General features: G+C 36.5%; 3 protein-coding genes across 7 annotated transcripts in view; 2 read left to right on the top strand and 1 right to left on the bottom strand.

The window, feature by feature from the left end:
* The first annotated feature begins 710 nt into the window (after window positions 1-710).
* Window positions 711-4,470, top strand: LOC107749329 (oxysterol-binding protein-related protein 3-like). Its single transcript, XM_016564443.1, has 5 exons — window positions 711-987; window positions 1,661-1,805; window positions 1,981-2,107; window positions 3,292-3,414; window positions 3,516-4,470. The coding sequence occupies exons 1-5, from the start codon at window positions 808-810 to the stop codon at window positions 3,610-3,612; spliced, it is 672 nt and encodes a 223-aa protein (XP_016419929.1). The 5' UTR covers window positions 711-807; the 3' UTR covers window positions 3,613-4,470.
* Window positions 4,471-7,205: 2,735 nt separating this feature from the next.
* Window positions 7,206-15,024, top strand: gsdmeb (gasdermin Eb). Of its 2 annotated transcripts, XM_016564108.1 has the most exons (10): window positions 7,207-7,384; window positions 8,198-8,413; window positions 9,502-9,694; window positions 10,771-10,939; window positions 11,089-11,215; window positions 11,930-12,046; window positions 12,258-12,385; window positions 13,507-13,678; window positions 13,876-13,949; window positions 14,493-15,024. In XM_016564108.1, the coding sequence occupies exons 2-10, from the start codon at window positions 8,206-8,208 to the stop codon at window positions 14,721-14,723; spliced, it is 1,419 nt and encodes a 472-aa protein (XP_016419594.1). In that variant the 5' UTR covers window positions 7,207-7,384; window positions 8,198-8,205; the 3' UTR covers window positions 14,724-15,024. The 2 variants fall into 2 exon arrangements, with proteins under 2 accessions (XP_016419599.1, XP_016419594.1); XM_016564113.1 differs by lacking the exon at window positions 13,876-13,949 and having other exon boundaries at window positions 7,206-7,384; window positions 14,493-14,593.
* Window positions 15,025-18,394: 3,370 nt separating this feature from the next.
* The window catches only part of LOC107749029 (MAGUK p55 subfamily member 6-like), a 21,574-nt gene continuing 14,936 nt past the window's right edge, over window positions 18,395-25,032 (bottom strand). For all 4 annotated transcript variants that reach the window (XM_016564078.1, XM_016564086.1, XM_016564090.1 and 1 more), the window contains 7 exons: window positions 24,709-24,840; window positions 24,255-24,351; window positions 24,054-24,125; window positions 22,466-22,627; window positions 22,042-22,244; window positions 19,172-19,300; window positions 18,395-19,043 (listed from right to left, as the gene is read on the bottom strand). In XM_016564078.1, coding sequence (XP_016419564.1) covers window positions 18,867-19,043; window positions 19,172-19,300; window positions 22,042-22,244; window positions 22,466-22,627; window positions 24,054-24,125; window positions 24,255-24,351; window positions 24,709-24,840 — 972 coding nt within the window. In that variant the 3' untranslated portion in view covers window positions 18,395-18,866. The remainder of the gene's footprint in view (window positions 19,044-19,171; window positions 19,301-22,041; window positions 22,245-22,465; window positions 22,628-24,053; window positions 24,126-24,254; window positions 24,352-24,708; window positions 24,841-25,032) is intronic.

The following is a 25,032-nucleotide window of genomic DNA, read 5'->3' as shown; positions in this document are numbered from 1 at the left end:
GCCTCTCGTATCACTCCTAGCTCTCTTCTTTCTCACATAATAAAATAAGTTCACTCAAATCAACACTTCATTCCTGTTTATTTATTTAGAAGTAGCCATAAAAGAGGAAAACATACAGTCAGCTGGTCATAAATGCAAAATATTCTGGGTTATCTTAGACTCCGCCAGTTCGTGTTGGGGGTCCCAAGGCTGGAATTGGATCAAAAACGTGTAGTAAATACAGTGATGTTGTCAAATATTATTACAATTTAAAATAGCTGTTTTCTATTTTAATATATTTTAAAATGTAAGTTATTCCTGTGGTGGCAAAGCTGAATTTTCAGCATCATTACTCCAGTTTTCAGTGTCACATGATCCTTCCGAAATCTTTTTAATATGCCGATTTGCTGCTTTTAAAAAACATTTTTTTTGATAGAAAGTTCAAGAGAACAGCATTTATTTCAAATAGAAATGTAGGTGTAACAGTGTAAACACCTTTGTTTTCATTTTTTGATTGCATCTCTGCTGAATAAAAGTGTACATTACTTTTAAAAACAATTTTACTGACCCCAAACTTTTGAGTAGTAGCATAAATATCCTAAATATAAATACAATATAAACTAATTTTGGCAAATGAGACTATTTGGCTATTATTTGAACAATTATTTTATATAATGTTTACTTAAAAAGAAAAAAAAAAGGCTTTATTTATAGACATACAGAAGTTAACTAACACTAATAACTAACACTTCTGTTAATCAGATAACCTAGCATGGTTATCATCCAGTAATCTCAGAATGACAAAACATTGGCCTGGTACTAGTAAATATGTATGTACACTCATACTTTCCTCTCACCTTCAGCTTTGGAGATCACTATGAATGGAATAAAGTGACGTCATGTATTCACAACATTCTGAGTGGGCAGCGCTGGATCGAGCACTACGGAGAAATCTCCATCAAAAACTCCAACAGTGAAAAATGCCAGTGTAAAGTCACCTTCATCAAGGTCAGCTGCCTCTGCTTTTGGTCCATTCTGAGAGAAAAATACATTCTGAAATGTTTCATTTTTTGATATTCTTAAGGTTTCTTTACACAAATGTATTGGACCAGTTGCTATTGTGATTCAAACCTGCCACGTTTCACCATCACACGTGACCTAAAACGTGTCAGTCAACTCTTCCTGGCCTTTCAGAGAGCGCCACATTTTTTAGCATCTAATGAGGGATCTGTGAGGCACAGTTGAGATAATTGAACTCAGACACTGAGGTCTTCAAAGACTTCCAGCAGACTTCAAGGACAACGGGTCAGGCTTTACTGAGGGGTGAAGAAAAGACGGAAAGAGATCAGACAGGAGATCAATTAGGGCAAAGGAGAGCAAGATTAAAACAAGAAACGGGACAGAATGAGATTCTACAAAAGTCAGATGATTATTCATGGTTCATTCCCCTCCGGTCTGACTCAATTATGACATCTGCTGGAGATCTCCTCCATCTGACCTTGCTGTTAAATGTCACGGTTCATTATAACGCCACATTAATGATACGTTGATGGTGAATTAATTCTGTGTTTTCACTCATTTGTTTAGTATCAGTATAATTAACCCAGGTGGTCTGGTTTAAATATGTACACATTTCTTTGTTTGGAGGTGCTCTGATCAAACGTGTCTGTGTCCTTCATAGGCAAAGTACTGGAACTCCAGCATGAACGAGGTGGAGGGAGCTGTCACAGATCACAAAGGGAAAGTCGTGCATAAGCTGTTTGGGAAATGGCACGAGGGGATGTACTGCGGCAGCCCACCCTCTGCTACCTGCATCTGGAGGACGAGTAGGAACCAACACACACACACACACACACACACATACAGTCTGCCCTCTTTTTTCTGGTGCCTGCTGGATGATGTATTTCACAGACCATACAGTTGCTAGTGTTTAGTAGTTCTTTATTATTTCAGAAAAACATTTTATCATCAGCTTTTATTTGTGTGTGTTTATGTGGACAGATCCCATGCCTCCTGAGTATGAGCAGTACTACGGTTTCACTAAGTTTGCTATGGAGCTCAATGAACTCGACCCTCTTACCAAACCACTTCTTCCACCCACAGACACCAGACTACGGTTCGACCAGAGGTAAAAACGTACATCTATATTGCCAATGAAAGCTTATATAAAAACGTAACTGGAACTTATTGAACTTAAACTATTGAAAAAAAAAAAGTTGAACATAAAAATAAAGCTAACAGCAATTACACTATACTGTGCTGATAAATATAATGTATTTTTTAAATGATACCAGTTGGTGCAACTTTGGACTAAATCATTTAAAAATGAACTTAAATGAACAATGATAGAATAAATGAAAACTTAAAAAAAAAACTAAATTGAATATTAAAAACTGTTTTGTCCTTGGTTTATAATGTGAAACTAGAGTCAGAATATCCAATGGGCAGTAGATCAAGGTCATTTTAATATTTTTTTTATATTCTATAATAGTATTTATTAATATTTCTAATGCTTTATCATTTTTAATTTTAGATTTTCCTCATTTTTAATCTTTTATTTTTACATTTTTATTTGAATTTTAGTTTAAGTTTTGGTAATTTTGCTATGTGCTTTTGTCATTTTATTATTTTCTGTTTTTAAAAATATTTCTATTTAGCTTTAATTTATTTGTATTTCAGTTTTTAGTTTTAGTAATTTTAGTTTAATTTAACTTTTCGTTAATTTTTTTATCATCTGATATTTATATTTCAGTCTATTTCTTTTTTTTTTTTTAATGTGTTTTTTGAACATTAAAGCATGTCAACATATTCTGTTACACCAAATACACAAAATAATGATCTTTAAAAAAGCATCATATGACCCCTTTAATGTTAGTTTTAATTAACAACATTGCAGTAGATGGTACCACTGCCAAATAAACTGGACAGTTATTAGTACTTTAAAGTTTCAGTATGTCAGAACAAACTAAAATGTGATTATTAAAAATTATATGCCATGAATATGAATTTATTTGAGTGCACACTAATAACAGTGATCTAATTAATATTGATGAGCTAAGCTGTTGCCATTATAAGTTTTGTTATTGTAATTTTACAACTCTCATACTGAAGTGTGACAATTCTTTTGGATATTGTAGAAAAACTATGCTACGAGTAATTTTGACATACATAGTTGGGAGTTATTCTGACATAAATGTGTCACAGCTGATGAGAGCGGACAGAACCTTCAGGGCCACCAGACGATGACATCAATGCATCATTCATGTTATTCAAGGACAAATGAATTTCATATGAGACTGTTTGTGTCTGCAGGTTATTGGAAGAAGGGAACGTTGAATCTGCAGAGGAGCAGAAGCAGAGAATCGAACAGCTGCAGCGAGAGAGACGCAGAGTCCTGGAGGAGAACCACATGACACATCAACCTCGATTCTTCCAGTATGAACGAACTACACTACTTACTGTCTTTTTAGGAAAAATACGTTACACAGCCAAATCCAGTTAGTTGTTAAAACTATTTTCTGCTTTATCACCAACAGGAAGTCCAAAGATGACACCTGGGTGAGCAACAACACTTACTGGGAGTTAAGGAAAGATCCTGGATTCAGTAACCTTGACTGTCCGGTCCTCTGGTAACTCAGAGGCAGCCAACTACATCTGTGCTCACTGTTGCCTGCTCTTATCTGTTCTGGCCAACATTACAGCTTCAAGAGACAACACACACCTTTTAAAGTGAGGTAGAGACTGATAAAGCTGTGAGAGACTGGTGGCTGATTGTTTCAAATAATTCCTTAATATTTATAATTTAATGTCCCAACAGTTCAGTTGCCTTAATATGCTTACATTATGTTGTAGTTTCATTTATGCAAATGGATCCTTTGGAAGTATGAGAAATATGCAATCCTGGCCCAGTTCATATGTGTGTTTTTTTTTATGTGCATTGTAAGTAGCACAAGAAACCAAGAGAAAAACTGTTGGATTGTGGTCCCTTTTGGCTAAATGTAGTACTGCAGGTGACCGCACCTTAAAAAAGACGTATATAGTATGTTGTCAGAACAAAACTGCGTCGTCTACCTCTTAAAATCAAACTGTCGAGGAATTTGATGTATATTAGAATATGAATATAATACATATAATGCCTTATATTAAATTATATACATTTACTTTGCTAGAACTTTCAATTAAATCCAATGTATCGTCACAAAGTATTGTAATTTTACAACCGCCTTTTACTCTGAGACACTTGAATGAACAAAATGTTTGAGGTTCTCAGAAACATTTATATTCATCTTAACTTATTCACAAGACTGACAGATGGCTCAACAATACTGAACATTACCATCACACACGTGAGCCTGGCAGTGTTTTAAAGCTTCTTCCACACGGTTTGACCTGTAACCTGTGCTCATCTCACTACGCACTACGACGAATGATGTTGGGGGACTGGGGTACTTGCGTGTTGATCACTGCAGCGTTTCCTCTTCCTTCAATAAAGTCTCACTTTAAACAAACCCCCTTTTGGAACCTATTTTTTTATTAAAGAGTGTATTTGTGAAGTTTGAGAGTGCAGGGATTCACATTTTCATTTGGTTCAGCCAATGAATGTGGGGCACTGAAGTTTCAGAATTTGTAGTCTGGGATTTTCTGTCATAACAGAAGATGAAGTTATAAATGTACTGCTATGAATCAGTTTGCGTGCAAATGCATCATCCCTGAGCTGTTATTCCTGTAGACTTTTTTGTTGTTGTTGTTGAATTTTTTTAATTGTGGTTGAGGAAAAACCTTGACAACCCACAACATATTTCCTGCTGACATAAACATTGCAACACTGGGTTTTATGAGTCATAGAGTTAAAAAGGAGATTTAAAAGGAGTTAAAAAGGAAAAGGAGATGAAAAAATAGTGGGGCTAATACTATAACTAGATTAAAGCAGCACTATGTAACTTTTTCTGTGTTCAAAATTTGCTAAATGTATATAATGAGCGAGTACATCATGAATTCATCTTCCAAACCGCGTTTTTGTCTTATTCCGAATCACTCCGGTACACTTATAATAAGTACTTATATTTGGACTATTGTAGCCTGGTCGGGTCGTCACCGCTGCGGAGTAACACATAACTGCGTGAATCGCCATAGACATAAACTTAGGAGAAGTAGCTCCGGTTGGAATGTTCTTCCGCGGGATGTGTGCAGTTCTGTTTATTAACCGCTAGAGCGCCAAAAGTTACATAGTGCTGCTTTAAGAGAATTTAATTAAATAATACACAAACCTTTTTGGTTCCAGTAGTAAATATATATTTACTGGGAAAAAAAGTTCATTTAAAAAGGGCAAATGGAGTCAGGTGTTTCAATAAATTGGATAAAAAGAAACTGGGTCTTCACTATACAAATCTGGTTTTCACACTATAGACCTTTTTCTTCGCTTCTCCGTGGAGGGCGCCATAGCGGCGAGTGACTTCCTGTAGGATGCTTCGAACTTCCGTTTAGTAATTGTCATAAATTAGCGGTAATGGCGAATCGTGGAGGCTCTGGGAAATTTTGTGCTGTTAAAAAGTTCCTCGCCATCCACACCCTCAGACAAAACAAGGTAATTGAATATGTCAACATATGTGACTGCTGGCCATTGTTTCATATCATCAATCCAGGAGGTGGCGCTGGTCAACTTCGTAGGATGTGGAACAGAAAAAGTTACATTGTTTACGGTCTTTGTCAAATAGTCTTGATCGTGCTGCCACCGCGAACTAAAGTTGCCGTTGATTGTTGACATCATGGACGTTAAAAGTAAGTAAAACATTACAACCGTCGTTTCAGAGCTGTCCAAATAACTCTGTTAACGCCTAATTAAACGCATCAAGCTGCAACCGGAAGTTCGAAGCATCCTCCATACGCGTACGCGCAAAGCATAATGGGTAATTTCGCGTTCCATGAAAAAGGTCTATAGTTGTTGAAAGTTTGTCATGCTTCAGTTAAATAAACTTCACTTATTTGAAGTTCACCAGGGTTTCTTAAAAAGGAGGGTTTAGAAATAGCTGCCTGTCTAAAGTTTGGCATAGGACTTCTGGAAGAAGGTTTCGTGGACAAATTAGTCAAAACAGTACTTTTGGGTTAAATGAGAGGTGTTACTTTTAAAATAATAATACTCAGTTGTAATGTACAATGAAGGCAGTATATGCTTTGGAGCAGAGGTGTAAAGAGTACCTAAAAACCATACTTGAGTGTAGCAGAAATAAACTGCTGCAGAAAAAGCTAGGTGCATGCAAAATGTAATGTGTAACTGCAACACTCATTTCAAATGTAGTGGAGTAAAGAGTACAGATACTCATTCAAAAATGTAGTGAAGTAAAGAGTAAAAGTTGCTAATATCTTTGATACTCAGTACAACTACAAAGTATCCGAAAAGATACTCAAGTACAGTAACTAATTACATTTACTCCAATACTTTACACCTCTGCTTTGGAGTGATTTTTCTACTTCTGGACCTGGGCAGCATTTCCTAAAAGCAGCCTAAAAAGATTATAGAAACAAATGGCACCATTTTTCTACCTATACTATCTACGTAGGTTAATAATGCTTTTGGGAAACATAACCCAGGATAGTTTAATCTTTTAATTCCATGTGAAAATGTCATTATGTCAGTCTTTGTACTAAAATCCCACAGAAAGTGACCCAAAACGCACAAGTAGGTTGACCAGTGGTCAAAATGGTCAGAAGAAATCAAATGTTTTGGAATGGTCATGTCAAGGTCTTGACCTTATAGAAATGTTGTAAACGGATCTGGAGAGAGCCGTTCTTAGTAGAGAAGATTTGATCCCACTGGACAGTAGGTCAGACTTTTTAGACTTTTTTTAATTGACTGATTTATTCATTTATTTCTGAGACACATTTATCAACTGTAATTCAGATTTTTGTGTTTTTGTTCCACCAGTACTCTTAAATGACTAGTTAGTGTGACAGACTGACATTATCTCTTCCCTCCAGACTGCACCTTCCTACTGTGAGCCACACCAGATACTCAAAGCCCTGCTCGCTTTTACATAAAACTAAATAAATAAACACAGTTTCATGGGATTTGCTTTCCAGAAAGACATATAGGACAAGGTTGAGTTAGATAAAACGATAAGATGTTAAAGACCTGCTGTGACCCAATTAAATCAAATTATTATAACTGTAGTATAACATTTAATTCTCTCAGCGGCAACTTGTAAACAACTTGTTGGACGATTGTAACACCCTCTCTCAAAAGATAAAAAGGCCGATGCTTTGATTGACAACCTGTGCAGCAAATGAAAAATTCTTCGTCTGGGAGTGAGCCAATGAAATTTGCGGGGGCGGGACTAAGCAAAAACACCGAACAACTCTGCGCCTTTGTTGCAGTTGTTGGTAGTAGATGCGACGAGAGCAGGAGACGGTAAGCGCGAGATTTTAATTTACAAGTTTTCTGTTGTCTGCAAAGCTGGTTACTTTAACATTAAGTTAGTCCACTTCTGTCAAAATTGTTACGTTATGAAGAGAAGAAAGGATTACTTAAGTAACTTAAGAAAGGATTGCTTCTATCGCTACATTGTAACGTTACCTTTCGGCATTATGAGACACAGGAATTATTCGGTGTCACAGTGTCAGTGTAATACTAAATTATGTATAGGTATGAGTTAGCTATTGTCAACTACGGAACTATACATCATAATGTTGTTACTGTACAAATACACTGAGTCAAATAAATGTATCGCTGTCAATATGCTTGTTGTATATCACAACTCTAGCGAGACCAGTGTTCTGAAAAAGTGTACGTCCTTAGATGAGAGAAATGTGGTACAGAGATGCCATCTGGGTGTAATACTATGGTACTGAATGATTATATATGATTAATTGTTTACATTTATTTTAAGGTGTCCTTCCAGTGCATTTATACACTTAAGTACTGAGTAATATTAATTAACCTGTACTATAGGTTAATTTATTGTAATTATGTATAATTTACTGTTATTACTGCATTAAGTAGGCTACATGTAATGCAAAACAATGACACTGTAAAATAAAGTAATAATGTGAAATGATATTCCATGGTCCTTCAAAGAATCCCTTGGCATTATGATATGATAACTTGACAATATGATACTTTATGGTAGTTTTTTTGTTTTGTAAGCAATACAACAGTGACAGGAGTACATTTCTTTGAAATGAAATACACTTGTGACAGTTTTGTGTTTTTTCTGCCTGTCAGCATGAAAGATGTTTGCGAAAGCCACTAAGAACCTGGTCTCTGAGATCGACACTGATGGTTCCCTGATCCCAGTGTCCCGTCTGAATGACTCGGATGGTCTGGCTCCCCTGGCCCTGGTCATCAAGAGAAACCGCTACTGGTTTTGGCAACAGCCCAAGTACCTAACATCAGACTTCAAACTAAATGATGTTCTTGTTGGAGATCCCATAAATCCAGGTACAGAGCGACTTTTCTGTCATTCTGTGCGGAAAAGTATATGGTCTGTGATAGCTTGAATTTTTTATTAATCTACCACTTTTAAAGACATATCCCTTGTGAAAAAGAAGTACACATAATTTAAAAAACAGTATTAACTGTGGAAATAATACACTTTAAAAGAATGTCCTTAAGTGTGAACAGAACGTGACATTTTCGGATGTTAATTGCAATTAAATAGAAATATATTTATGTTTAAATTTATATGAAATGCAGTTAGCTGAATTTTAGAGTGCTTTTATGACCCACTTAAGTAGGACTTAAGTGCATCTTTATATGTGATTTCATACTTCTATTGTCTTTGAAATATGGATTTATGGTAAACTAAAATATACTTTAATATAATTTTTATTGAGACTTGTATGTAAAGTTTTTACATATATTTGTAATTACACATTTGTAATAATGAAGTTGCAGTTTAGGGTAACACTTTATTTTAATGTCCTTGTTACACACGTTACATATACTTTCTATTATAAGAACAAAAAATTATGCATTATTACATTTAAGTAACCCTAAGCCAAACCCTAATCCTAGCCCTAACCATATAGTAAGTACATGTAGTTAAATAATATTACTCAGTATTAAATGTATAATTACACTGTAACAAGGACACCTTAAAATAAAGTGTTACCTTATAATCAAGTACTTATTTAGTACTTATTTATCAACACATAAAACAGCACAACAAAAGATATTACATCGATGATTTAAAATGTACTTAAAATAAAACTTTTAATTTGACATTATTACAAAGTGCACTTTAAAAGTGTACTAAAGTGTGTTTTAAGGAACATGTTCTCTTTAGGTACACTTAAATGTCCTTTTATTTCATAATATTATATGCACAAACAGTTTTTTTTATGATTTGGCGTACATTACAAGTGAACATCTCTTTTTCTCAAGGGACTATAGTATCATGTTTTCTCTGTGAAAATTGTTCCCCAAATTGTTTGTGTGTGCAACTCTGTTTAAAATCAGGTGGTTTTGTGTTTAACAAGGTGTTATGTGTTTGGGAGAGCTGATGTACATTATTATTTTGTTCACAGCTGTGGTTGAATCAGACTTTTTGACCTATAATGGCAAAGTTGTGGATAACAAAAGTGGAAGTGCTGCAGCGGAATTTGGGCCGGGGACCATTAATGTGGGGGGTGCCGGCTCCAGCAAACTTCAGTCATCGTTTGGAAACCTAAAGAAAGAGGAGGTGGATGTGCAGAAGCTTTTACAGAATTCCAAATCTAGGTGAGGGACTGACCACATGATTGTGTTTAGAGCCACTGTCTTCACAAGCTTGGTCAGATAAGAGAGTGTTGTGATATGGAATCTCGCCTGTAGTGACAGATACAGACACTGGTAAATGAAAATAAGGAAATGAAAGTATGAGGCGTGTTGTTTCTGTTTAAAATTCTTGTTGTATTTCCGTTTTTCCGTGAAGTCCTCCTTGCGTTTTTTGTTTGCCCTCGGAAGCCCATTTCTGCCAAGAGATAAAAAAAAAAAATGATTGCGAATTTTTATCTCACAATTCTGAATTTTCTCCTTGCAGTTCTGAGTTGAGATCTCACAATTCTGTTTTTTTCTCTCACAATTTAGAGTTTACATTTCACAATTCAGAATTTATATCCACAATTGTGACTTCTTTTCTTAGAATTGTGAGATATGAACTCGCAATTGCAAGTTACAAGTCCAATTCCGTCAGTCAGCTTGCAATTCTGGCATTTTCTTACAATTGCAAGTTTACATCTCACAAATCTAAAAAAAAAAAAAGTTAGAATTGCAAAATAAAAACTCTGAATTGCGAGAAAAAAGTCTGTGAGGTAAAAAGTCGCAATTACCTTTTTTAAAATGTCTTATTCAGTGGCGGAAACAGGCTTCCATAATAGACTCATGTATATATGTGGAAAAAACACAACAGTTATTGAACACTGTTTTTAGAAATGTCAAAAAAAAAATTCTTTCATGGTCTTCTATGTCCTCATTTGTCATTGATCTAAATGTCTCACTGATCTAAAACTCCTTCAATAAAATTAGCGTTCATGCACTTTGAATGCACTTTGTCATGTGACCTAAAAATATTCTTTATGTCTACATTTATTGGCTTATTTGTCTAAATCATCTTGACGACACCAACAGGAGAAATTTAAAGATAGATATATCTCCAACCGTTTCTTTTTTTTAAGTTGATCCAGGTGTATTGATGCAGCTGAAAAGTTCTAGACAGTGAAGACTTGAGACACACCTTCCACACCTAGATGAATGCATTTTTGACAATAAATCCATGTGACACACTTGTCACACTTGAATCTCTGCTGTGGTTGTAGAGTTCTGGACCTGAAGCACTCTCTGATCGAGCAGACACGGGAGTCGCAGAGGGAGGTGCTGACGCTCGTGAAGGAGCGAATCGTCACCACTCAGCCCTGTGCCGTCACAGAGGACGTTCAGGAAGGTGGTACCTGCACTGGAATGTTTGGGTTCAATAAGACAATAAAGGTGGGGCTTTTGTGATCACACATTCTTCTTGTCCAATGACAGTCTTGGGTGTATCACCATCCAGTAACAACATTCCAGGGGGATGTGTCCGGTCCTGTCTCCTCTCCTCCTAATACAAGCTGTCCCGTCTGTCTCTTGTTTCTCCGCAGGTGTCAGTCAATGATAAAGGGAAGCCTTTTGTCGAGTATGACACTAATGTGTCAATAAACATCCCGCCCAAAACCACCATTGCTTACAGTGTGATTGAACTAGAAGTTGCTCACACTGGACACTACGGTAAATCATTTTTGCTAAATCATTCATTGGAAGTTTTGTACCAATTACATTCCTGATCAGAAGTTTTTGCTTGAGGAACCAGATTTAAGGTCATTGCACCCTGAGTCCGAAATTTCGCACCTTAAAAAAATTAATACGACCTCACGTTGTGTCAATCATGTTTACACACTGCCTCCGAAACTTTCATTCGTCATAAAAAAATTTGGATCGGGTTCGATTTTTTGCGTTTTTCGCATCCGTAGCAAGCATTTTCAGAGGTGTTTTGACAATTCAGAGCCACCGTAGAAGCGAAAGCCAAAAATGAATGCTGGTTTGGTTCACGGAAATTGGTGGTCTCCTTTTAAATATGTGGCTCTAGTATTGCTACCAATGCATCAAAATCCTGTAGTAAACTGAATCGCTCGGGATAATCCCACAGCTCCTTGATTCTCTACGCAATCTCTGAAGATGAACCCAATATTTCATCTTTCTTTTTCTTTTTTTAAGAAGAGAGAGGACAACAAAATCAATTTTTAGGATAACCAATACGAAAAAACGCATACGAAAATTTTGGACTCAGTGTGCAAAGACCTTTAAATTGGACATCAAGTGGAAACCCAACACACTACCAAAATTGTTTATCATACAGAAGTTTAGAAAAATGTCAAACATTCTAGGAATGGTAATTCTGGATGGTCAAATGAGCCGTATGAATGTACTCATCCATTTTGTCAGAACTGTGCCTGCTGCCAAATATCAAGGGAGGTTTTGAAGTTGACGGGCCAGTGAAAGTGAAGCAATCAAGCACAGTTAGTGCTGCACCCGGGAAAACAACCAACAAACTGCAGAAAGGTAACATCACAGTAGCTACTCTAACCAGCTTTCATTAAAAACAACATTGAGAAAAAAATATTTTACTGTCAAAAATATTTTTAGAGTAATTATTCAGCGACAACTGTAAAGTAAGCCACTGGAAAGTTGACTTCCCAACTTTGTGTAAAACTAGTGTAAGTGTTCCATGAAAAACGCTTTGATTAAGATGATTTACTTTCTCTCTCTTTAGATCTGGAAGGACTCCAGGGGCAGTTTACAGTCCTCTCTAAACTCCCATCCAGCACACGCTCCTCATTATTCCAGCAGATCTCTCTGCTCCTGCAGGACAGTGCAGCCATCAGCGTGCTGGAGGACGCAGTGAGTGAGACGGGGGAATCTTACATCAGATTTTTAGTTTGTTTGAAACAGTAGGAATTATTCTACAACAAATGCCATCTAGTTGTCATCTTAAAACACATAAAGTGCTTAACAAATGTATCAGACCACCACCCAGTGTAAGGTTTGCGCCACAGCTGCCCTCAACTAACAGTATTGGTGATTACCAAATTTATCATCATCATTTTTTATGTTTCTGTAATGGTTAATCCACACCAGTATGTGTAAGCTTTTTAGTCACACTAGTGTTTATAATGCTAAAATATTCATTATTGTTAGGATTTAATGGATTTAAAGATAGATCACACAAAAGTTTCATCAAAAGCACATCTTTAGGAACAACTAGAGACTATTTGGAAGTACATAAAAACAATGGCAGCAAGAATGCAAGGTGTTATCAAGGCCAAAGGAGGCCATACAAAATAAAAATAAAATTTATAATTTTGTGAATAAAGATTTAGTTGTTTTAATTTGTTATTTGTTGTATGCCTAATAAATGATTTTTTTTTTTAGTTTTAAACAAGTTTTTTGACAGATTCCTAATATATTTGTGTTTTCTCTTCGGTGGTCTAATAAATTTGTTAAGCACTGTCTATTACTTTAATATATAAAATATATCTTAATATACTCTAGTCCAGTGTTTCTAGATTTTTAAAGATATGTTACATTTTTAAAAATGTCTATACATTTTAAAATGTAATTTATTCCTGTAATGACAAAGCTGCATTTCCAGCATTTACTACAAATTATTCCAGTCTTCAGTGTCACATGATTCTTAAAATCATTACAACATGCTGATTTGTGCTAAAGAAACACTTTCTCTTATTATCAATGTGCTGATTAATATTTTCTGGAAACTGTAAAGCTTTTCTCCCCAGAATTCTATGATGAATGTAAAGTTAAAAAGAGAACAGCATTTATTTGAAATAGAAACCTTTTGTAATATTATAAAATTACTGGCACTGTTGATCAATTTAATGCATCCTTACTGGATTGATTTCTTTCCCAAAAAAAACAAAAAACAAAAAAACACTGACCCCAAACTTTTGAACAGTAATAATAGACATGTTGGACAGCTTTAAACTTGTTTGTCCCTCTCTCAGCTAGAGGACCTGTGTGGTGGGACGCAGCCTGATCCCAGTGCATTAGAGAAGGTACCTGCTCTGAAAGCCACACTGGAGCTTGTACAGAAGACTGCTGGTGCTAACCCCTCTGGAAAGCAGAAGAAACCCAGCGCTCTGACTGCCACCCATCAGCTCATCAGCTCCTTAGATGGTGAGTTCAGTTAGAGTGACAGAATTTTGACAAATAAAGGTCATAGATTGAGTTTTGTATATTATTAACTGGTCATAAAAGCAATCAGTAATTTCACTTTCAATGCATCGTTGTCATTTACCTGATGGTTGTTTGTTATCATACACCTACTGTCAAGATTGACCTTTGTTCTCATAACCAATCATGTGCTCATGTAGAGATGACTGACTCTGCCCTGCTTGAGCTCAAATCCTGCTGCAGTTACGCAACCCTGCAAGCTTTGCTTCATCTTGTAAGTATCTTCATACGAAGTAACTGTACTCCGTATTAAGAACAGTTTTCCATCAAAAATGGTGCCACATGTAATAAATAGGGCCTGTTTAAAGGGAAAAAATTTAAATAACCCCATAATTTAGTCACCCTCAAGCCATTCTAGGTGTATATGACTTTCTTCTTTTAGACGAATACAATCGGAGTTATATTAAAAATGTCCTGACTCTTCCAAGCTTTATAATGGGAGTGAATGGGTGTTGAGATTTAGAAGTCCAAAAAAGTGCATCCATCCATCATAAAAAAGTACTCGGCGCCGGAGGGTTAATAAATGCCTTCTGAAGCATTTTTGTGTAGTGATAATGACAGTACATGCTTTGTTGATAATCTCAACACATAATACTCCATTTTTGTTGGCAAGCTTTGTAAAAGTCTCAAGTTGTGTTAAATACAGGCTTTAATTTGCTCATAAATCCAGAGCCATCATTGTAAAAAACTCGCTCAGGGAAATCATTAACTTTATCATGCATTTTTCTGCCTATATGACGTGTTTATTTTCCTGCAGGTGCAAAATATGACTTCAAATAAGAAGTCCTCTCTGAAAGATGCTGCTTTGGCTGCGCTAACCAATGAGAAGGTTTTCAAGAAGGTTACATCACTCTTTGCTTCCTGTAACGTGACACTGCTTAAGGAGAAGGATTCAGTGGTTACAAAAATCGGCAACCCACAGGATTGCCTTCCTCTCATGCTGTGCATTGCTGTTAAAGGCTTGGCATCTCTAGTGCCCCCTGTCTGACTGGAGTACAACAGCAAAGCTAAAATATCTGATGTAAGCTGAGGACCAATGGGCACTTAAAGCAGTGGACAATCTACAAACCTTGGGATAAGAAAAAAAAAAAAAAATGTGGATCCTTAAGTGGCCTTTCAGCTGTTTTATAGAAATTGTCTATTCCTTTTTAAATAGTTTTTTAAAGTACCCCTGTAATGTCAACCTTTTAGAGTGGAAATACACAGTGTTGCTAAGGTCGCGGTCCGCGACCCAATAACTTGCATTTAGCCGCTGGAATGTGAATTTTACCTGGGGAACCCTGACAAAAAAAAAAAAAAAAAATTGTTTTATCCCCCGGAATGTGATTTTTACTGGGGGACCCCCCTCGAAACGCTATTGGGCTAGTTTAGAGTAGTAATTGGGCGGGTTTTGTTGTGAAAACCTGGCAACCCTGGAAATACACTCTTATATGAAAATGTGTGCAAATGCACAATAAATTGTTTACATCATATTTTGTCCATGTTTTCATAAATTCCTTAACCTAGTTTTCTGCCATCTAAACTTTTTTTAACAAGAGCAAATCTGCACACCTTGGGCCTCAGAAACCATTCTAAAATTGATCTTAGATCATTTCTCATGCGTATGTGTGATTCATAGAATGATCATACGCACAGAAAACACACGTACACCTCTCTTTCAGATGTGAAATCTATGAATCGCAAATGATCTTGAACTTGCGCGCAACTGAATGGTTTCAGCTCTCTGCCTTGTAAACGACTCCTAATTAATGTCATTAACATATAAAAGATCCCCAGTCATCGTCCAAATCCTTTAATTTAGAAGAGTGAGCTGCAAGAACAGCTTACATTTCCAAAAACCTGCAGCACTCCGACAAGAAAAAGTGTGTACATCTGCTCAGACCCTGACGTGACGCCAAGCACCTTTCCACGCCAAAGGCAGTTTTTACAAATATGACATTGGCGTGGATCCAAGCGTACGCACACTCTAAGATCAAATCTGAGCATACGCACGATTTATTAATGAGGCCCCAGAAAATAAAGACTCTTAAGAAAAGTGATCCAAAATTAAGATTAATTTATTAGACAGCTGTTTAGTTTCAGAAAATACAACTCTCTGTATCGCAAAATATAGAATTTTCAAGTGAATACGCAAGCTGGATAAAAATCAGTTACAAAGCCTTGAAAAAGACACTGGAGCAAGACACCAGAGACAGAGATACATCATTACATACAGCTAGATGACAGGTTATGAATCTGAGGCCAGGTAGCTTGTGATCCTGACACACTTGGTCTATATTCCATGTTTGAATGTGATTTTGTGCCTGTGTAAAAGGCATTTAGCTAAACACAGTGCTGATTCTGTATACTAGGACATACAAGCAACACAATGACTTTAGCTCATAATTCTGCAACGATAAAATTAAATCAATGGTATTGGATGCACTTTATTTTATAGTACATGCAATTAATATAAGGTAATATAAATGTAAGGTAACCATATATCACATTATATAGCTTTTTGAGTTAAGGTTAGGTTTAGGGGTTGTTCACACAGAACAGGACTTTGCTTTTAAAAAAAACTACAGGTGCCGCGCAAAAACATCCAGATGCAGAGGTGCAGCACTGATGAATGGAAAAATCAGCCAAGGTTTACCATTTTCAACTTGCACAAGATAAGACACTGAAAAGTAGTGAGACATGAATATGAAATATATATATATATATATACATACATATACACACACACACACACACACATACATATACATACATACAGTGCACAGCATAAATGAGTACACCCCCTCTAAAACTTAACAAATTCAGGAAATACTCTTAGAAGACATGTTAGGGTTCTTTGGAGATGTAATGTTCCAACAAGCCTGCTTGATCAATTACCAAAGAAGAATGCCAAAATTATTCAGCAAAATAAGATTTTCTTATCAAAGTGATAAAATTTTGTGTTGCAAAAATGAGTACACCCTCCTGAAATTTACTAAATAAAACAAAAAAAAAATTGTATAGGTTTAAGGCTATTTTTGATCAACATGTAAGTATATTGAACCAAAAACTTTTAAAGACAAGTAATTTCCTGACAATTAAAAGTGTTATATAGCCCACTGAATCATACCCAGACTTAATGCTGGCAGCAGTGGAACCACTTGAGAGAGAACAGCCAGGTGACTTATTTCTTAGCATAAATGAGGACAGTGGTATACCAGATTATTGTATTAAGTGTTAAAATATAGCAGAAGTAGCACCAACATTCTACACTCAGTGCCAAGAAGGGTCAGAGCAGTATACTTTAAGTTCTGGAGGACATACTAAGTACTAGAATATTATACATTTTCTGAATTAAATCTAGGGTGTACTCATTTCTGCAATCCTTCATTTAAACAAAATTGGCTAATTTACTTATCTTACAGAAAATATTGGCATATATTTTGTTGTTTTTATTAAGTATATGTTTAATATGTCTCCATTTTGCCATCTTTCCATGAATTATATTAGTGATCATTAAGAAATATTCAGAGGGGGTGTACTCCTTTATGCTGTGCACTGTATGTATGCATGTGTATATATATATATATATATATATATATATAAACAGTGCAATGGAACACAAACTTGTTCTGTGTGAACTGGCCCTTAAGCCCAGAGTATACTTCGTTATATTGCAAGTATATAGCCAAAATGAGGACATTTTCAACCGTGTTACCTGATTTGCTGCTGTGTTTCGGAGTGGGGTCAGGTAAGGGGCATCATTTTCATTGCATTATTTAGAAACACCCACCAGTTTGAAAATGTTCACGTTCATTTTGCAGAGATCTCATACAACTCTGTGCGTCTGAAATCGCTGCAATAGGCATTACATTTGAATTAGAATGTACTTTGCAACAGTTAAAAAAAATGCATGTTCTATATAGTACGAGTATGGGTAGTATGAACGAAATTGGAACATACTACATCCACCATGTTGTTACTGTCATGTTACCTACCGGCGTCTGTTGCATTGCTTTACTGCCATTCATAAATCCTCTGCCGTGGCCTCATGGGATATTAAAGTGTCCATCGAATGCACACTTCAGAATCCTGGTGAAAGTAGTAGGTCAACCAGGTACTTTTTCACCTACTATGAATTTGAACATAATACTATTGTTTGCGTACTTTTTTTGCATATTATGTAGTATGTACAGGGCACAGCATCTGTCTGATAAGCTTTTTTACACAAATTTGTTTGTCCACAAGATGGCAACACTGAACCAGCCCATTACTATTTTGTAGTGAACGACCCCTTTAAGCGTTCGTGTCAAGACTGAAGTATACTCTGGGCTATAAGGTTAGGTTCAGTATTAGTACCTAGTTATTATAGTACATACATAACAGGACTGTAAAAGAAAGTGCTATTGGCTTACTCCTAGCGTTCCTTGAATTTAACTGAAATCAAAGAGGATAACAAGATGACACTTATAAAGATCTTATTAAGTCCGAAGATGGATAAACTAAGGCCCAGTTTCACAAACGAGGCTTAGCTTAAGCCAGGACTAGGCCTTAGTTAAATTAAGATATTTAAGAAACTTTTACAAAAATGCCTTAGAAGAAAACATTACAGGTGTGAATCTTGACACAGAACAATGAAACTGACCTATTTTAAGATATGTCAGAGCAAGATATTTTCAGTTGAGACAGCTCAAACATGCATTTTAGTCTGGGACTAGAGCTTAAGCCTTGTCTGTGAAACTGGGGGTAAAGCTGCTTGACATACTGTAGTGACTGAACTGTAAGAAATGCGAGATGAAGCCTGCACTGTAAACCAACGTTTGTAACACTAAAATTACAGCAAGAAACAGACCCCTGCTTTAAATACTGCAATGCAGCTTATACTTATTTGGAAAATTATTAATCACTATTTTAATGACAAGCCATTCAAAAATATCCTATTTGTTTTTTCCCTCCAAGTATTTAAGTTTAATCAGTAGAAAATAAAAAAACGTTAATAAATAAGTACACTTCCCTTTTGTCTGTCGTGACTGGATGGCTAGTGTACATTTGCATAGTGACTGCTGGGTCCGTTCAGTGTGAACTTGTGTTCTGTGCCGCTGATGATGATGAAGATGATGATGATGATGGGGTGTTTGGACCGCTGTACGTCTCAGTAAACCCAGTTCACAGGGACCCACTGTGGTTGTGTGGTCAGCTGCTCCACAGCTGCCTGCAGATTCTCAAAGGCCTTGTCTAGATTGTCATTAACTATAGTCAGATCAAAGTAGTGATTGTACGCCCGCTTGATCCTGGCACTTTCGTCCACTGTTTTCTTTAGGTCCGTTTCCTAAAAAGACAGAAAGAAGTCGTCACACTTCTAAAGAACCATATCTCAAACTCTGAGCTTATGGTAACTCCAATGTTTCTACATTATTGGGAAAAAAAGTGAATTTGATAGACAGGAATGAGGCTGACCGTCAGTAGCTTGGTTGTGATCCCAGCATCCACCACAGCTTTGTGCATGGCCCGTAGTGTGTCGAGCTCTGGGGCAGCGATGAAAACCACGAATGGCATAAACTCTGATGTCTTCAGTACCTTTAGCGCCTGCAGAGCACATTTACCAAATAAAGTCTTTTTGTTAGTGATGGGAGAAAAGAAGCTTTTTGAATCTCTGAATCAGCTAAACCAATTGGTCCATGAACCGATTCACTGTTCTGAAGCGCTCAATAGACCACAGGCAGGTGATACCTTCTGGTCAAAAATGTAAGCGCAACAAAAACTCTGCATAATGACACCTTTTACAAACCAATTGTAAGTGTAATCTATTAAATGTAATCTACAAAATTAAATGCCATTAAATATGAAGGTTAATTTGTGTTTTATTCATTTGTAATTCTTATCAGGTAGGGTGTGTGTTTTTAGACAGGGCTTGGCAAACTAGCTCAATTAGAAGCAATTAGGTATAATTTTTCTTTTTGTATTATATACACACACACACAACTTAAAATTCATTAAAAATGAATGTACATTATAACACTGATCCGAGACCATTTAAAAACCATTAGCCAATTGTTCATGAGCTCACCAGATCAACGTCTAGTTGCGATCCCTCTGAATTTTGAAAGGTTTGCAAACCAAGGTTTTAAAAAACAAAACAATACAGTATGACATAATGAAGCCTCGTTTGTTGAAATCACATGGCTTGGTGAGTTTGATACAAGTTCTGAACCACTGATTCAAAAAAAAAAAAACCTTTCAAAGTTTCATGAAGCAATGTTTCGAGAGCAGCCATCTCTACTTGCAGCTTTCACTCATTGTGAAGTCATTTATGTCTGGACTGCATTGATGACTGCAGCACACAGGCACAATCACACAGACTTCATCTTCACCCATACTTTCACATTTACAACATTGTAATTACATACTACTAAGATTATCAGGCGAATACGTTTTTTTTTTTAAGCTTTAATGTTTTTAGTGTAGGTGCTTAAATGGATGAATTAAGACGGGCACAGTCTCTGAGAGAAAGCGGACACTGTGCTGTGCTATTAGACCATCAGCAACCAGAACAGTTGCATCTCTAAATTAATCCACATTTAAGCACTGCTTGTCTAATAAATTCAAGGCCTTTAACAATAATGAACGACTTCAGGACAATTACTGTCAATCGTCAAAAAGACAGATCTATTCCCATTTTCTTGCACAATAAGCACTGCATTTTTAAAATGCAGTATACATTTTTTTAATATATATCCAAGACCTAAAATGATCTTGAGGAGGCATTCAAAATGTGCAGTGTCAGGGGTCCTCAAAGACCAGAATTTTAGGGTTTCCCAAACTGAGAAAACCACAGGGGGTTTGCGAGTTTATAAAAAGCTGAACAAATAATGTTGGGAAAAACAATTACTTTAGATATTTTGTTTACTTATTTACTATTAAGTCACCACCACAAAATAATACTGTACCATTTTGCAAAGATCTTATTGTGAAGTTTTTTTATTTTTTTTTTTAGATCTTGTAATTTTTTATCAAAATGTCATCAAACTACCAGTAAAGCATCAGACTTCTCTCTGGTGACATACACCACACTTCTCCATGAAACCCCGCCCCTTTCTTACAATCAACTGCAAGCTCACATAAAAATCTTCCTTTGTCCAATCAACAAAGTGCCTATCCTACATTTTTTTAAATTGTATTTTCCAATAATAAGTGGATTTACCTCACAATATGGAAGAAAATGCCTGTCGCTACTTCCATTTCATTACAACTTTAAAATCTCAGTTTTTTTTTTAAGTAAATTTTTTAGGTCAAAGGGGTTTCACTGACAGGTTTGGGAATCCCTGGCCTGGACTAGGGATGTCACGATACCAAAAATCTAGTAGTCGGTACCGATACCACTACAAAGTACACGATACTCGATACCACTGGAAAAAATAGCAATAATACTTGGAACATTAAAGAGATAGTTCACACCCAAAAATGAAAATTCTGTCATTAATTACTCATCCTCATGTCATTCCAAACCCGTGAGACCGTCGTTCATTTTCGGAACACAAATTAAGATATTTTTGATGCATTCCGAGATCTCTCTGTCCCTCCCATAGACAGATCCTTACACGATCAAGGCTCAGAAACGTAGAGAGGAGATCGTTAAAATAATCCATGTGACATCAGTGGTTCAATCGTAATTTTACGAAGTTACGAGAATACTTTCTCGTATGTAGTTTTAATCGTGGATACGCTGTTTACGTTGTTTACGCTTTGATCTGAACTTAAACAACGTATCCGTGATTAAAACTACATACGTTGTTTATGTACGTGATACTCTCCAAAATGGTGCCAGGGTGACGCGGAGGAGACGAATTGTTGAATAAAGTCATTACTTTTTGTGCGCAAAGAAAACAAAAATATTCTCGTAGCTTCGTAAAATTACGGTTGAACCACTGATGTCACATGGATTATTTTACCGATCTCCTTGCTATGTTTCTGAGCCTTCATCGTGTAAGGATCCTTGCTGTCTATGGGAGGATCAGAGAGCTCTGGGAATGCATAAAAAATATCTTAATTTGTGTTTTCCGAAGATGAACGGAGGACTTACAGGTTTGGAACAACATGAGGGTGAATAATTAATGATTAGTAGCACTTGTCCTTGAAATAAGACTTGGTACCATAGTATTGGTTCTCGTGACATCCCTACCCTGGTCAGGATTATGAAAATATGTAGTTCATCCTGTAGCACATCCTCACCAGCTATTAATAAGTAAAGACTATGGACTATTATAGAATACAATACACAGTACAATATCAAACTAAAACATCTCTGTGTCATTAACAAAACCACTCACCTGTGGGTTGACATCCAGTATGCAAGTCCGTCCTGTGCGAACGACTTCATGGATAGAGTCGATTTTGGTTCCATATAGATTGCCATCATATTCTCCATGCTCCAGGTAGCGACTTGCCTTGATGTCTGTCTCCATCTCCTCCCGGGACACAAAGCAGTATGACTGGCCGTCCTTTTCGTCATCGCGTGGATGCCGAGAAGTGACTGAGAAACATGAAATTCTGATGAGTGAGACTTTTTATTGGTAAAATGACAAATGTACCAATTATTAATGTAATAATTAACAATATTAAAGGGGTACTTCGCCTTCAGTTGGTCCCCATTGACTTGCATAGTGTTTTTTCCCCCCATACTATGGAAGTCAATGGGGACCATCGACTGAAGGTGAACTATCCCTTTAATGTTAATGTTGATTATATACTCACATGGTACAGTAGTTCCATATTGCAGCGGGTTTAACATAATCAGGCGGTTCTTGAGGCTTCGGCGACCCACTCCTTGTGCACCAATCAGCACAAGAGTTTTTCTCTGGAATGGAGGCATCTTTGCTACTTCCTCATAGATCTGTAATTCATGGCGGTCAAATTCTATTAGAAAGAGAGAGGTTTTGAAAGTTAATTTTTACATTTTAAAAATACTTGCACAACCATTCAACAGTTTGAAGTCATTAAGATGTTTTTTTTATGGTAAGATTTATTTTTTATGTTTTTGAAAGAAGTCTCTTATGCTCACCAAGGCTGTATATTTATTTGATCAAAAATATTTACTTAATTTTTAATGTTACAACAATTAATTTATTTCCATGACGGCGAAACTGAACGATTTCTGAATGGTCATGTAACACTGAAGACTGGAAAATTCAAGCATGTTGATTTGGTACTCAAGAAATTTCTGCGGAAACTCAAAACATTTTATCCAGGATTATTTGATTAATCGAAAGTTCAAAAGAACAGTATTTATTTTAAATAGTAAATACATTTCTGTCATGACAACTCTCGGAGGGATTGGCATGGTAATGTACATGACAATGTTAATGTATTTGGTCTTGGCGGAATAGATCTGCTACGCTGCTTCGGCAGAGCAAGTACCGAGACTTGCTACTGCCAATACATCCACAACATGCTGCTGTGAGCATGTAAGAAATATTGCTGCTGCAAATATAACATACATGAAATAACCCCCATATAGCATACATGAATCACCTCGTAGCAGATCTATACAGGTGGAGCTGAGGAAGGTGGAGGGTTTCTGAAGCACGCTGCAAATGGAGTGTAGTGTTAGTTCTGGCAGGTCATGTTAGTCAAGCTCGCATCAGCTGACACTCAGCTGATCCACGTCTACCTATAGGAATACGACGCCAATCATAATTCCCTTTATAAGGTCCTTTCAGTCATTATTCAGCAGCTATCGCTTTGCTCAGGAGCTAATCACCCACCTCCATCCCCAACTCCTCCTCTCATCCAGTCAGGACTTGGAATTGGATATTTCTTCTTGAGTCAGACCACTGAATTATGTTGATATAAAATAATCACTTAGAACATTGATGATATCTGCTACATTAATCATTAATGTTGGTTCCGTTCAGTTTACCCTAGGGGGGTTATTTATGCTCTCCCTGCTCCTATCCATGCTAGACTGCATGGATGGGCAGGGAGTGTTGCCCAGAACAGAACCATACCCCCAACCTAAAATGTATGCTAATTGTAAGTTATCTTAGACGATAGCGGTCCTGACAGAAATGCTACTGCAAGCACTAATCATATATTTGAATGTTGAGCAGTGAGCTCATTGGCTACTAATACAGAAGAGAACCAATCAGCTGTGCCATGTGATAATGATGTCATTAGGTCAGATTGAGTTAGACCTATTGGACTGCGCCATCTAGAGTTTCATGCCAGAACTCTGTATTTATAGGGTTACAAAAGATTTGTCACTTTTGTGACAAAACCTTGCCGAATAAAAGAATGACACTAAGATTAAACATTAATAACAAAGAACCCCTGCAAATCTAACCTGCATTTTTCGCTGTCAAGTACATCATTTTCTTTTTCTTCTTTTTACCAATTAATGTCCCGCAGAGGATTCCTAAAACAAACCCACAGGTGGAACTTTGTTTACAGCATAAATGCAATAGGAAGGAACTTTGATATATCCCTAAAATAATTTAATCCAGAACTAGAAGAAGAAGAAAAAAAAAAACTTAAACCTCTGTACCTGATCCATCCAGGTCTCTCCTCACAAATGCCTTCCTCTTTTCCTCAAGAAACTGACTGGGGATCAAGCCAGTGCGGCCTCCATTTATATTACATGCCTAAACGAAAAAGCTTCAATGTCAAACATGTCTGCAATTAAAGAAATCAGACCAAAACAAAGAACTGAAAAAAATGGTAACACTTTAGTTTAGGGACCAATTCTCACTATTAACAAGTTGCTTATTAGCATACCTATTATTAACATATTGTCTGTTTATTAGTACTTATAAAGCACATATTCTACATGACCATATTCTACATCCCTAATCCTACCCAATACCCAAACTTAACCACCTTACTAACTATTAATAAGCAGAAAATGAGGAGTTTGAGGCAAAAGTCATGGTTAGTGGTTTGTTAATAGAGAGAATTGGACCTTAAAATAAAGTGACAAAAAAAAATCATATGCTTCTCACTTGCCACCAGTTGGGGTCCTCCTTGTTCACTATATGCAGAATGTCTCCTTTAGAGAAAGCCAAACCAGCCTCTTTACAAGGGATCAGATTATCTGTGTCAGGATTGTAGTTGAAATGTGGCCTCAGATACACCTAAAGGGCAAAGAAAGTGTTGTTAAACCTGTTTAACATCTGACTCATTTTAAGCTGCTAATTATAGCCTAAAAATGCAATCATGTCATAGCTCACAGGCAAAAGAAATCTAAAAATCTATGCTGACTAAGACATATTATTCAAATGATGATGGGAAGGTTGTATTTTAAGTAAAATATCAACCCCCCCACC

The sequence above is a fragment of the Sinocyclocheilus rhinocerous genome, unplaced genomic scaffold (assembly GCF_001515625.1).
Source record: "Sinocyclocheilus rhinocerous isolate Xijiao unplaced genomic scaffold, SAMN03320098_v1.1 scaffold491, whole genome shotgun sequence".
Taxonomy (NCBI): Eukaryota; Metazoa; Chordata; class Actinopteri; order Cypriniformes; family Cyprinidae; genus Sinocyclocheilus; species Sinocyclocheilus rhinocerous.
This window is presented reverse-complemented; position numbering and strand designations above follow the sequence as displayed.